At 48.7% G+C, this 14,925-nt stretch overlaps 1 protein-coding gene across 1 annotated transcript in view; it reads left to right on the top strand.

The window, feature by feature from the left end:
• The window catches only part of TMEM132B (transmembrane protein 132B), a 222,794-nt gene that overhangs the window by 125,011 nt on the left and 82,858 nt on the right, over positions 1-14,925 (top strand). Inside the window, exon 4 of the mRNA XM_040619421.1 lies at positions 13,862-14,048. Coding sequence (XP_040475355.1) covers positions 13,862-14,048 — 187 coding nt within the window. The remainder of the gene's footprint in view (positions 1-13,861; positions 14,049-14,925) is intronic.

Consider the following 14,925-nt stretch of genomic DNA (forward strand, 5'->3'; position numbering starts at 1 on the left):
GTGTGAGCCCGGGGGGGGGGGGAAGGGGGAGTGACAAAGTCCCCTGGCCCTGTGCTGTGCACGGGCCAGCTCCCCAGAGGGGCACTGCTAGAAAGCACGCAGGCTAGGGGCCTCGGCTTGCAGGCTGTGGAACTGACACACCTCTTATCACTCTGCTTGTCTCAGCAGTCGGGACGTTTTTCTTTTAATTTATGCTAATAAGGAACTGGATGGGGTTAGGTCTTATAGCCAGGGGTGGGGGGAGTCCACATTGCAGCCTGTCTCTGGAGAGCTGTGCCCCTCGCTGGGACGTTGAGGTTTTGTGGAAAGGGCCTGCGTCACTGACGCCTGTCTCTCTGGAATGGAAGCCGGCCCCTGGAAGCGTCTGCAGGTGGCTCAGCCACCCTTGCTCCTGCTCATCATTCCTGCCGTGACTTTGTGCGTGTGCGTGTGCTCATATGTCTGTGCAAGGGTGCAGGTGTGCATGTGAGTGTGTGCATAAGCGCACGTGTGTAGGACATGCTTCTTACCACCTCAGAGCCTCTGTCCCTGCTGTTCCCCTTGTCTGGAACACTGATCCTTGTCCTCCACTGAAATCCCAGCTCTCAGATAGCTCTGCTCGGAGAGAGCTCCTTTCATGGTTCTATCTGACGGCCCCTGTCCCCACCACTTTATTGCATTTCGTCCTCATCTCTGCATGTATCTGCATCAGTCAGGACGGGCTAGTTGATGCCGTGAAGACACACCACCCCCCATCTCGGTGGTTTGAAACAGCAGAGGTTCCTTTCTCATTCAAACCATTTTCCCACTGAAGTTCGGCTGGGGGAATCTGACCGTCGTCTCTCAAGTGACCCAAACAGCGTCTCACCTTGGAAGCTGCTGCTGGTGGTGGCAGTGGGCAGTAGAGACTTGTGCTCTTGCGTGGAAGGGACACACCAAATGTGCTGGTCACAATTAGTCTCTTGGCTCCACCCAATGTCCCGTGATCTGGGAATGCAGTCCTCTCCTGTGTCCAGAAAACGGGGAGCTGGAAATATTTAGGGCAGGTCATTAATGACAGTTACTCTCATTATTTAATACTTGCCTCATTTGTTTTCTTACGAGCTTGTTGTTGCCCAGCGCTCACCCCACATCGACCTGTCTCCACTAGGATATAGACTTCAGGAGAGCAGGAGCCTCACCCGCCTTGTCCGTCACTGACCCCAGTGCCGAGAACAGAGCTGCACCCAGTACGGGCTTGGAAACGTTTAACTGAACGTTTGAATGAATGAGTTATGGTCCAGAACGTAGAGACCCAGACAGAGAGTGTAAGTCTGTGAAAGTCTGGCAGAATTAGGGACTGGTTATAGACAACGGCTTCTTTTTATGTCTTCCCAGGCGTGCTGACCTTGATGTTCTGGGACAGTCCCAACTTCGAATGTTTGGTTCCCATGAGAAGCTCACACATTTCCAATTACATGCTCTCATTCTGTGTTCAGACAGTGTGGTCCCAACTCCTAGCATCTCTCACGAGGGTGAATCAGCCAGACTGCATCAGAGGAAGCAGACAAATTATTCCCTTAAGACTGAACGGAGTTTTCAAAGAAGCTGGCTTTGCAAGCACTGGCTTCGAAGGTTCAGAGCTGCAGTAGGGATTTATTTCCCTTTGCTTGGATATCAGGCCTGAGCCCCCACCTGTGCTCAGTCTCCCAGGATGCTCACGCCCCCTCCCCACCAGGGTGCTGGGTGCACAGGGGGCATTCTCATGGTGCCAAATGTCAGCCACCTGAACGGCCACCATACGGCCGCAGAGCCCCTCATTAGAGCAGCATGGCTTAGCCACCAAAACAGATGTCACCTTTCCTTCTATTGTTTTAGGCCAATTAACGGTCGCTTTCCTCCAAGGGTCTGACCTGGTGCTGACTCACTTCAGATATCATCATTATCTGGAATCATTTTCATTCCTTGAGGACATGCACAGTGGACCCGTTTGTGAAGTTGAGGTCGATGTGGGGTGCGCGCTGGGCAGGTTCAGTATGATGGTACATGTGAACCCCGTGTTCCCCTCCCAGCACCTGGATAGGGAGGTGTCTCCCTGTCCTGAACCATCTCGTGTGTGCATCCTGTAACCGGGTGGACGAACCGCCTTGTGGGCAAACAGATCCGGCTCTTGACCGCTGTCCCTTTTATTTCATGCCGATTCTGGTACATACTTGCTCCTCTGGACCAAACTAGTCTCTCCTCATCAAAGTATGGCAGGACAGGTGTAGTCTAGTTCCACGTAAAGAATTTCAGGGGTGTTCAAATAGGTATAATCAGCAAAAGGAGAAGTCAGAGAAGTTATATCCACATAATCCTTCCTAATTGTGGTTGACTTAAGACTGAGACCTAATTACTATAGAGTAATTGGTCTATAAGAAAGATTTTGAAGCTGTTGTAATTAATACAATGGGCCAAGTAGGGGATGGGATGGAATCATTGGATTTTAATTAATTGGTGACAGGAGAATTCCTGTTTCCTGAAGGAGAGCTCCTCATTTAGGGAGATTTACACACTTTTGGATTACAGGAGCCTGCAAATCACTTCCATTGAATTTCTGCCCGGCTGACATTTATTGAAAAGCCGCCAGGTAAATTGAAGTTTACAAGAAGTCTAATCTGATTTTTGACCCAAGTGGTGTTCAGAATGTCAATGTATTTGTGGACTTCTCTTAACTCTACTCAATTTCAAGGTTAATGAGGTTAGAGACTCTGTTTGGGTTTTTTTTAATACCCCAGGGTGTCTGTCTGTCTATCTCCCTTGTCTGTAATTTTTTTTTTCCTCTCGTGGTGTTGAAATAATTCCTGGTGATTTGGAGGTGCCGTGAACTTTGGGAATGTCCGAATCAAGGGTAAATATTTTACTTTGTTAGAGAAAGCTGATAATCATTATCATTTGTGATAATCCTTGGAAAAATGGTCCTCGTAGTCCTCACTTGTTATTGAGCCCATCGTAACAGTGCCTGCATTCCAAACATTAGCACTGGATGCAAGATGAATATGTTCTAGAGGTCTGCTCTCCAACACCGTGCCTGCAGTGAACAGTACTGTATTGTGCACCTGAAATTGGCTAAAGGTGTATCTCATGTTAAATGTTCTTACCACAATGAAAAAAATTAACGTTGATGATTCCCAGTGCAGTGATGGCTGAGGAGTTGCTGTCATGTTACACTCTCACAGTGGACAACTACGAACTGGAGATAACGCAGAAACAGCTGGCTAAAGGGTGTAGAGAGTGACCTGAGGAAGCAGACGCTTGGAAACAGGGAAGAGCATTGTGGGAATTTCCCATTTTATGACTTCGAGACTGAAGGAAGTCCCCATGCAGGGAAGCTGACTCTCAGACAGCCCAGCCTTTCCCCATGCTGTTATGGAGGACAGTGAAGGTGCTGTAGGGGAATATCCACGTTGAGAGAGAATGGAAAAATGGGTGGATAGACCCAGCCAAGGATGGACAGGCGTGCCTCACACACGGGGATCCAAACGTACATACACGTGCACTCTGAGGACGCTGTACAAGTGTGGTGTCGACGCACGAACTGCAAGGTGCACAGCTCATTCATTCATTCGTGACATCCTTATGGGGGGCCTCCTGTAGGCCAGGTACTTTTCTAGGTCTTGGAGGTATTGCAGGGAACATAAAGAAAAATCCCTGCCCCCCCTGAGTTTACAATCCAGGAGACAGAAACAGCCAATAGACAAGGCTAGTAAATAAAATACAGTAAGTTTGTGCTGTTAAGTGCTATACAGAAAAAGCAGGGGAGGGTGACAGGGATCACCAGTGTGGGAGATGGGTTTTTCCACAGGGTCACCAAAGAGGTCCTCGCTCGGAAGCTAACATTTGAGGCAGGTCCTGAAGGTGAGGGGTACGGGGTACAGATGTCATGGGGAGAAGTGGCCCAGGGCGAAGGGAGAGCCGGTGCGGCTCGAGCAGTGAGCAAGGGGACAGCAGAGGTGTCAGGGAGGTAGGTAGCAGGCACTGGGGCAGGGGTTCTGGGCTGTGTAGGGCCTATGGATCTTTGGAAGGACCTGCACTTTTATGGGAATGAGACGAGGATTCCTGGAGGATGTTGACCAGGAGAGTGAAAATAGCTGACTTCTGATTTAACAGGAGAGCTCTGGCTGCTGTGTCGGGCAGTACGGTGGTGGGGACCAGTGTGGGAGGAGTGGACGGGGGTGGGGGGGCGGTGAAGGCATTAAAGATGTATGTTTCCTAGGTGGAACTGGTGGGCTTTCTGGACAGACGGGATGTGAGCTACCGAGGAAAGAGGAGTTCAGGATGAATGAGGCGTCAGCCTGAGCCACTGGAAGGGTGGATGGAGGAGAGCACGTGGTGGGGGTGGTCGTGGTGAGGGAGGGAGTTCGGCATCAAGTCTGAGATGTCTGTTGGACACCCGACTGGAGCTGTCCAGTAGGCAGTTGGATGAAAGAGTCTCAAATTTGGGAGAAAAGTCCAAGTGGTAGGTAAAACTCCATGATTCTTACACCTTAAAACCCCACCCCTTTGTGAGCAGTGAATTCCCCTGGCGCTTACAGATGTCTGCGGCCTTTAAATACTGCCCTTGGTGAATGTGGGCATCCCTCTGATCGAGTGCTGCAGGCAGCCCAGCTCCGGCCTGATCTTTGCTGGGTCGGCCACGAGCACAGCCCTGGTCAGCCGATTGTCACAGTCGCTGAAACGGAAGGCCCAGCGTAATCCTTTGTGCAGAATGCTGCTCCCGTATCTCAGCAGGGGAAACACCAGGACCAGGAATAAATTGGCACCGATGGTGGATGCTGGCTGGGTCCTGGTGACCAGGGTGGCCCGCGGGGTGCCCGACTTAGAGATGCTCTTCACGGCCACCTGGAAGAACCCAGCTAACCAGCACGTACAGGGCACGACCCCAGGACCCTGGCCTCATTAGCAGCTGCTCTCGCTTGGAGGAGCCAACCCGCCGGTTAGGCAGGAGAAGAATCCCCATTTAATGAGGCCCTTCCCAGTACAGGTGCAGAGTAATCCTGGGCCACATGGCAGGAGGAAGGTTTCTGCTCAGAAGCAGACTCTTTGAAAAGTAACTAGAATTTTCCGAGTGTGATTCTGCTCTTCACCTCCCCTCTGTGTGCGTAACTGGGCCTAGCACAGAGCTGGGGACATTGTCATGTCTCAGTAATGTGCAGGCACAGGAAGGTGACTGTTACCCTTAGCGTCTCGTGCATGGGCTCTGGGGCAGACCATGGTCAGTGCTGGGGGCTCTCCTCCCCGCCCCACAGTGTGACCTGCTTCAGCTGGGCTTTCCCTGTGCTAGCGCCAGGAATGCAGCTCGCGGCTCACTGCAATCCTTCTGGGCTCGCAGGCAGATTGCCCTTGCCGCTTGGCCCCCGTGGCCGGATGGTGGCCGGTTCTGTCCGCACTTCCTGGCGGGGCTTCCACTGTCAGGGAGGAGAAATGCCAGAGCTCTCGCTTCCCTTTGGGTCAGAGAGCGGTGCTCTAGAGGCAGAACAGAGTGTTCAGTGTGCACCGTGTGTGGGAGAATGAGGCAGAGCCTCACACGTGTTCATGCTCGCGGACGCACAGCCATCTCTGGGGGGCCATTAGGAAAACGAACAATAACTCTGGTTAGCAGAGGGGAGAGGGGCTGGGGTCTGGAGGGCAGCAGTGGAAGGAGGACATTTCACTGTTGTCTTCTTTGTATTTTTAGAAGTTGGAATCTCAGGAATGTATTATTTATACAAAAATTAACATGTTTTTTTTTTTAAGATTTTTTTTTATTTATTTATGTGACAGACAGCCAGCGAGAGAGGGAACACAGCAGGGGAGTGGGAGAGGAAGAAGCAGGCTCCCAGCTTAGGAGCCCGATGTGGGACTCGATCCCGGAACGCCGGGATCACGCCCTGAGCCGAAGGCAGACGCTTAAAGACTGCGCCACCCAGGTGCCCCAAAAATTAACATGTTTATTAATAATATTATTAAACACTGTTTATTAAAAATTAACATTATGGGGGGGCACCTGGGTGGCTCAGTCAGTTAAGCGTCTGACTCTTGAGTTTGGCTCAGGTTATGATCTCAGGGTTGTAGGTTTGAGCCCCGCATTGGGCTCCATGCTGGGCTTGGAGTCTACTTAAAAAAAAATAATAATAAATTAGCATTATGATTCCCAACTCCATTTTTAGGTGCGGCCGAGAATGTCTTAGGAACACAGAGGAGAGCTAACAAGACCCCACGCCTGGCCCTGTGCACAGGCCAGAGCCCCCAGTGCTCTCTCTCACGCCAGTCAGCGTGCCTTTGCCTCTCTTTAGGCGGACCTAGCAGCAGTGGATTCCACAAGTCATTTTCTATAACAAGAGTTTCCCTCAAGGTTGGCCATAGGTAGGAACAGAGGGGCCGACTCGGAAAAGTTGTATCTGAGAAGTCGGTGCGAGAGATGGTTTCTGGGCTGGCATTTCCTGGAAGGGTTTTGGGGATGTTGTCAGAAAGAGAGAAGCAGAGGCAAGAAAAAAATTAATTGTGGCAATTGTCTTAGCTGTCTCCGGGCCTGTCATGGTGATGCTGATAAAATCAAATAAGCTGGAGGTGAGGGTGTTGGTTTGGCGGCTGGGCAAGTGGGGGTGCCGGAGTGTTCGCTCGTTCCCGGGATTTATTGCTTCCAGCTCTGGGAAAATGCTGGTAAGCAAAACTTCAGTCACTCCTACCAGCCTGCGAGGGACTGAAAAATATTTAAAAAGAAAAAGAAAGCAGATTATATACTTCCCTTTTCCTGGGGTTGGGAAGCGGGGCCATGGGTTGGCCGCCCTCTCATGAGCTGATTGAGGAGGCAGATGGAGAGTGTCGGCCGGCTGCCAGCGGGAACTCGGATTTGAGAGTCAAACAAAAGGAGAAGAAAACAAACGAGAGAGGGTGGAGGCTCGTAGCTTTCTATTTTTAAATAAATCCTTAAATAAAATGTTCCTTGATTAGACAAATGTACAGAAAACACTATAACACACCTTCATTGTTTCACCCCCAGCTTCTTTTTTTCTTACTACCTGACTTTATTTTCTTCACATTTTAAAAGAAATAACTAGTACATATCTAATCAGAGCCTTTCCGTAGCCTTGCTGGTTTCATTCTCTTTCTTCTCTGAAGTGGACATTATCATCACCGTGCATTTTTTTTTTTAATATGAGCTATATAGAGAATGGTTGCCCATGTGCTTACCATTTTTATACAAAGTATTATGTCATACAGATCCTTTTGCGACATGATTTTTTCCTCTCATTCTTTTTTTTAATTTAAGAAAATTAAGTTATAATTAACATACTATAAAATGCACCCTTTTGAAGTGTACAATCCAGCGGTTTTTTTAGTAGATTCATAAAATTGTGGAATCCTCTCCACTACCTAATTTCAGAGCATTTTCTTCACCCCCAAAAGAAACTCCTTACCCACCAGCAGTCAACGCCCATTGGAGAGTTGGACTGTTTTCACTTTTTGGCTGTTCTGGAAAATGCTACAATGAACATTTGTATACAGCTTGTTTCTGGACACTGTGAACTTCTTCTGTGCCAAGTTGGGAATTTTCTACTAGGATTTCACATTGCTAGGAAGCGCTCGTCACCCACTTGAGGTCAGAGTTCAGCACCGAGGCCAGAGCCATGGCTAGGGGCTGGGTGTCAGGATAATACCACGCAGGAAGGCGGGGTGGGGGGAGACACGTTCCCAGGAGGAGGAGGCATCATGTGAGTGGTAAACACAGTTCCTAAGGTGTTTTCTAGAAGGTCACAAATGTCTGTAAGGACCTGAGGGACACAATAAATGAATAAAGTAGCCTATTGGAGAGTTGCAGCCCGGCTGGTGGGGATAGCATTCTGTAGCCCCGGCTGATGGTTGCCATATGAGGATGTGGGGTAGTATTGCCTGGTCTCCCCATTTTCCCAAAGAAGCCAAAAATCCCATTTCTTTGGGGGAGCTTGTATGTGGATTCTCTGCCTTTAAAAATATTGACAGCTGGTTCAAATTTTGTAAAAACACGGTAGTGGGGGCAGTTCATGAAGTATGGCTCTGGCCACGTGCAGCCCAGTGGAGAAGCTGTAACCTCTGGGCTTTCTATTTAGCTTTTCCTCGTCAACCGGAAATGCAATAAAGGAACCTCAACTCTTGGACTATTCCCATTTGACATAGTCTCAGAATTTTTTTCCAAGTTCTATATAAAAATTTGATGATGAGAAGTCAGGAAATCAAACCAATGAGGAGAGAGTGTTTTGAGTCTGAAAGATTATAAGTCCCTGCTCAAGACTCATGGTTGTTAAATATTTTTAGACCTTTGACTGCCAACCGCTGCCCGACGTGTCAACCTGAAACATTCTTCCCACAGCAAGCTCAGGCCGTGCTGCCTTTGACAAAACAGAAATGAGGAGGTAGTGCCTGGATTTTATGGAATTGCAGAAGGAGATGATTTATTCATGCCAGATTCTGAGAGCTGGCCATTAGATCATGATGAAAAGAGCTGCGTGACAGGCAGGGAGAGGGACTACAGAGCCTCTGCCCCTTTGAGGGGACTGATGAGCAGTGATTGCTTCTTTCCTCTCTGGGAGGACTGGTGTGGGGGGCAGTCAGGGAGTGGGAAGCATGTCAGAAGGGGAAAGGGTATAATGAGTGACCCCAACCAGTGGGGCTGTGGTAGTTGCCTGTCTTATTAGCCTGTTGTTCAAAGATCAGCCTGAGGCCAGTCTCCTCCAGGAAGCCTTCCCTGACTTGCCAATCTGTCTTCTCCCATCATCCGGTCTCGAGGTTCACTGAGCACATGTTCCTCTGAGATCTCGTTCCAACTGTTGTTGGATATTCGTTGACATTGAGTGAGCACCAATTATGTCCCAGGCAGGGTTCTAAGTGCTGGAGATGCAATAATGAGCAAAGCAGGCAAAGATCCCACATTCATAGGAGTGTGTGGTGTGCGTGTGCGAGAGAGAGAGAGAGAGAGAGGGAATCAACATAACCAATGAGTTAGTCAGCCAATCACTTAGTAGGTGAAAAGGTAAAAGCTGTAGAAAGCATGGAGCTGGCTAACGGGGTCGGAACTGTAAGCACGGGGGATGGAACTTGAGATGGTGTGGTCAGAAGAGGCTTTACTGAGCAGGTGGTATTTGAACAAAGACTGAATATATGTTCTCTTGCATTTAGCACCTTGTGTTCATGCTGAATGGTTTGGGATAAACTTTTCCCATGATTTTTTTTTTTAAAGTTTAAAATAGATTTACTCATTTATTCAACAAACATTTGCTGAAGAGTTCTTTGGCTTCTATTCATCCTTTGGGTCTCAGCTCAAATGTCAGTTCCTTACAGGGGCAGGCTCTGAACACCTTCCATTGTCTCCTGTTGTACTCTATATTCTGGTTTAAAATAAAAATAGACTATTTTAAAATTGTATTTAAAAATTGAAAAAATTTATTTAGCTTTTTGAAAAGAAATTTAATTCTATTTTATTTTTAAGATAGCATCTTTTATGACCAGGACTTACCTTATTTATTTACCTGATTAGTAAGACAGGGATCTTACCTGTTTTGTCTACCAATGAATTCTCAGTGCCTAACACAGAATATGTGCTTGATAAATGTCACTGCGTAAATGAATGTGGCAGGGACCACAGTGACTGTAGTGTTACAATAGGCGTTGACCTTTGAAGAATTAGGTTCATACCGCCCAGCAGTCATGCTCCTCGGTATATTGCCCAAAGGAGCTGAAAGCTTATGCCCACCAAGGTGTCCTTCAGCAGGTGAGTGGTTAAATAAACCATGGTTCATCCAGACAACGGAATGTTACTCGGCACTAAAAGGAAATGAGCTGTCAAGTCAAGCCACGGAATATGTGGAAGAACCTCAAACACATATTACTAAGTGAAAGAGGTCAGTCTGAAGAGGCTGCATACCACACCCCAGGATTCCAATGATGGGATGTTCTGGAAAAGGCAAAACTATGGAGACAGTAAAAGATCAGTGGTTTCCAGAGATTGGGCAGAGGAAGGATGGATATGCAGAGCACAGAGGATTTTTTGGATGGCAAGAATATTCTGTGTGACATCATATTGGTGAATCCATGTCATCATGCGTTTGTCCGAACGCATAGAATGTACACCACCAAGAGTGAACTGTAATGTCAATCATAGATTTTGGGTGGTGACAAAGTGTCGTTGTAGGTTCATTGATTGTGACAAATGTACCATCTGGTGGGGAGGTTGATAGTGGGGGAAGCTTGTGGGGAGGGCAGGGGTTTTATGGGAAATCTCTGTGCCCTCCCCTCAATTTTGCTGTGAACTTAAAACTGCCGTGAAAAAACAAAGTCTTAAAAACAAAGAAGAGAATTACATTGTGGTAGTGGAGACAGGCATACATTCTCAGAGCAAAAAGTATAAACATACTTGCCAACCAGGCACAAGAATATGGCTCAAAATTCAGCTGACTGATAGCTCCTTGTCTCCCAGATTGCAAATGACACCCCCCTGGATTTTTACAGGGTATCCTACTGGACCTTTTAAGAGTGTTCAGTGAATTAAACAAATATGCACTGAATTCCTACAATTTTCTGGGTCCTGTGTCAGCTGCTATGGATACATCCTTGTCCCCATGGAGTGAATAGTCTAGAGAGGAAGTCAGGGTTCAGCCTTCTTGTATTCACTGTGAGGAACCAGCAAATCCTATTCTGAGACATTTGTTTAATGTGATCGTGGGTCAGTATGTACCTTGCTTTTTGGTCATTTAAAAACATAATGCCAGAGAATGGCTCTTAATATAGAGACCCTGACAGAAGTCAACCTGTCTCGCTCCATTTCTAGAAAAGCTCATGTGGGGAAGGCTTCAGCATCTCAGCCTGGTAGCTCAGAACCATCCAGAAGTTTGTGGGGGTTGCAGGGTAATAGTCGATGTAAATGGCACAACTTGCTGGAGAAGAGTTCAAGGTTTTGAACCCTCTCTCTCTCCCCACTTCTCTTATTTTCCCTCCCTTCCTCCTCCCCTCTCCCTGTCTTCTCCCCTCCCTTCCCCAAACAGCCTTATTGTCATCATGGGTTATATGCTGAGAAATGACTGGTTGTGGCTCTTGGGGACAAGCTGCTGGGTTGGGTCCCCCATATTCCTCCCTTGCCCCCATCTCTCCTTTTCCTTCTTGCTGGAGTGTCTGAACTGCGGCCACACTGTGCATTCAAAAGCTGCCTCAGCCCCACCCCAGGGGTCCCAGGGTCCCAGGGAAGAGGCTTAGCTTTACCAAAAGCAGAGGCTTCCATGGGAAACAGGGCTTTGGGAATCCAGTCCTTCTGGGAGGATGCTGTCTGCTCAGCCTCGAAGGGAGAAGCAGCCAAGCAGTGTTTCCTACCTGACCCCTCTGAGCACACACGTGCACGCGCGTGCACACATGCACACACACACACACGCACACACACTTCTCCACCCCAGGGGAAAATATCTAATGAATATCTCACGGCCGGAATACTGATCTAGATTCCTCAAAGGCAGTTGGTAATTATTAAATTGAGAGGATCATAAAGCACTTTTCTAAATTTGAAAGGCTTATCAAGGATAGATCAGGAACAGGTAAAGTTAATAATTATAAACCCATTTCCATAGAAATGGACTTATTAGCAAGCATGCCAGCTGCTGGAAAGTTAAGATCTCCTTCCTCCGGTTTGAGGGAAATGACTTAAAATAAAAACTTGTGCATAAAAGTGACTCTGAGTTGATTGTTGTTCCGTTTATAGCTGGACTTGGGCAGATTCCTGTAGCTGGTCCAACTCATGGGCTGGACAGTCAGAGAGGAGCAGGAAGGGTCCAGGAAGGAAGAGGGGGGCTGGCCCTCCCACACAGACCCTTCCCCTTTTGCCCAAAGACTGGCTGCTTCTGTACCACCAAGACCAGAGTGCAGATTTAGCAGGATTAAATTGCCGAAAACAGAGAAAGTTATGCTCCTTTTCTTCTCTTGCTGGGGGTCTCACTTTCTTGGCATTTGCCTTGCTGAGGTCTACCGAATGCTAAGATCCCAGGAGGTATTAAGAAGCAGCTCCCAAGTCATGGTTCCAAGCACAGTGCAGCCCAAAGAGGAATCGAAGATCTGGTCTGATAGGACCGAGTGTCTCTTGTAGGAGGAGACTCAACAGACGGAGAAGTGAGGACTTCCTGTGACCAGAGAGGAGACTTCAGGCTGGGAGAGGAATGAGGGTGGCTGGAGTGAGGGCCTCAGCCCCTAAGACCCTGAAATCCCTTCGGCAACTCAGAATCAGCCCTTAGCCTCCCCTTGCTCTGCCTTCTCACTAAAGATGCCCAGGTAAACCGGGGTCCCCTGTGGGGGTTCCCCTGTGTGCCCTGTCTTCTCAGGAAGCAAGGGATCTTCATGCATGATACACACACTGTCTGTCCTCCCCGTGCAGAACACTGTGACAAATAGATACTGGAGGACTCAGAGCTCCCATGTCCCACACCCAGCTTAAGCTCAGTTGGGACACCCGGCTGTGTCATTATAGTAAATTTATATTTCGATTTGAATAGCCGTTTCTGGCTAGTGGCCACAGTGTTGGACAGACAGAGAGCTTCTTAAAACCTTGGCTGCATGGGAAAGGGTTGGACACGACCAGTTCTGTTTGGAGTCTGGTGTGATTCTGATTTGGGTGGAATTCCATATTGGGCAGGTCAGTTCTGTCAATACCATTACTCTGTCTGAAACTTGCTTCTGGTACCACTTGGATACCTCCAACCATCCAGTTGTGGTTTTTGCCCTCTTCTCAAGTCCGCAAGTGGGAGGGTGAGCTGTCCGTGGTAGGAGATTTCTGGGGGGCAAGCAGCAAGCCCAGGTTCATTTTCAAGCCCTTTCTGCAGACCCTGCCCACACCCCGAAAGACAGGCCAGAGGCTTCCAAGCCCATTTTGGTCCAGGCAGGCCCGTTTGCAGTAAAGGAATAGGTTGGTTGGTGTGACTCGGGCCTTGGGGAACCATGAATTGGTCGCTCTGCTGTCACGTTCCTTGGCTGGGGATAAAGCTAGCATCAGGGTGATGGAAAAGGCTACAGAACAGGAGTCATTCACAAATCCTACGCTGGATGGCTTCTGTTTTAACTCTCTGTTCAGCGACTTCTGCTATTGGTGCCATAGTCAGCCTACAATTTACAACATCCCTGTCAATGACAAGATGCTCCCTGTGTACAAAAATATTGAGAATGACGCTGGTCTTTTTCACATTTATGTATCCCATCCACCTTCTTCCCCTCCTCCAAACACATGTGCGGTGCAGCCACTCATGAATGAAGTGAGGGCCTCAGCCCTCAGCAGGTGGATTCTTCCATCTCATCCCATTTCAGGGTCATGAAATGAGGAATCACTGTAGCGTCCTATGTGTCTCTCATAGTTATGTAGTGAACCAGGGAACTATGGAGCCCTTCCCATGCTTGGTCTCATGGTGCTCCCACCAGCCCGTGAGGTCACCGTGGTTCTCCTCAAAGCCTAAAGCTCAGAGTTTGAACTCTGTCCATAGACACACAGCTAAGTAAATGTGGAGGTAGCCAGAGTCCAGGCTGTGCCTCAGGAATGGCGTGATGGTAGCGGCAGACAAGAGGCTCGGGGCCGCTTGCTGTGTGCCGTGCTGGATGGTGGTGTGTGCACACATGGGGTGGGGAGAGCTGTCTGACCTGCTCGTTCAAGGGAGAACAGTCCGCTTCCCACTGAGCCCTGCAGAGGGACTGCCCACCCGTTTGGAGTTGCGGGTCACTGGCGGACAGCCCGTGAATTAGGCTCTGTCCACACTGCCATGGGATCTGTTGAAGTTGGCAATCACTCTTTGGATTGGCAAGGAGGAACGTGGCAATTTGTCACCTTCTCAATGTTCTACTGAGTCGCAGGTTTTAAATCACACTTGGACATGTGTTTGTTTTCCAGGGTAAATGGCTCCTTCTATGAGATCTTGCAAGTGGACTTTGGGATCGACAACAGCAGTGGCCTGGCCGGGGCACAGCCCATCACCTGGCAGGTGGAGTACCCCGTGGAGGACTCCGTGAGCGAGCTGGCCGTGTCCGAGATCTTCGTCAGCCAGACGTCCTTTGTGGGCATTGTCCCTCTTGCAATGGTGAGAAATTTGAGCTTCAGAAGAGGGTCACCAAGAGGTTTTCTTGGAGTGCTTTTAATGTTCAAAGAAACATGAAGTGTTTTATAATTTGTTATCTTTTATGCACTTGATGAGAAGGTTTAAGCAAGGGAAATACACTCAGGTTACATTTTATTTACCTGCTCTCCATAATGTCTTTTTGGGAACTATTTGGGGTCTTCCATAAATCTCTTCTCCTTTGTGATATTGGTGAACGTTTCCTGGGGGCTCCTGTTCTTTGTGGTCTCCATCTCGGCGCACATCAGGACCAAGTGCTGCGCTGAGTGGAATGCACCAGGGGTCTGTGTGGGGGCAGCACTCTGCACGCTGAGTGAGCAGCCCTGGCCGCTCGGCCTCACGGGGCAGTTCCCAGGTAGCATGGGGACGGGCAAGCTGAAAATGCGATGGACTGAAGCAGCCTTGTTGGGAACTGACCGGCAGAGCCTGCATAAGGTCCCAGAGTCCATAAAACCACTTCCGTTTCTGTTCCTGGCCTGGAGGTAGCCAGATTTTTCCTCTGAGCTTGGTTGAAGCCCCATTCACGACCAGGCTCAGGGGCCATGTCTGAGAACAGGGTCATGCATGAGGTTCCAGAATGTAGAAAGGACAGTGCTGGTGAGCCATGGGGATTATCAGTCCCTGGGAGCGCCACAGTCCTAATACCCTTTTCACATTGGAAATGTTCAGCGGAACAGGAAATATTCTGCATTGCTTCAGCCTTCCTGTCTGGGACCAAAGTGTGGGGGGTCAGCACCCAGATATTCTCGGGCAGTCTGTGGGTGCTTCTATCATCCATACTCAAGTTGGGTACCAGAGTTAAGATCCTTGCAGGTGAAGCCTTTCACCTGACAATGAAATC

The sequence above is a fragment of the Ursus maritimus genome, unplaced genomic scaffold, assembly GCF_017311325.1.
Source record: "Ursus maritimus isolate PB19 unplaced genomic scaffold, ASM1731132v1 scaffold_33, whole genome shotgun sequence".
Lineage (NCBI taxonomy): Eukaryota > Metazoa > Chordata > Mammalia > Carnivora > Ursidae > Ursus > Ursus maritimus.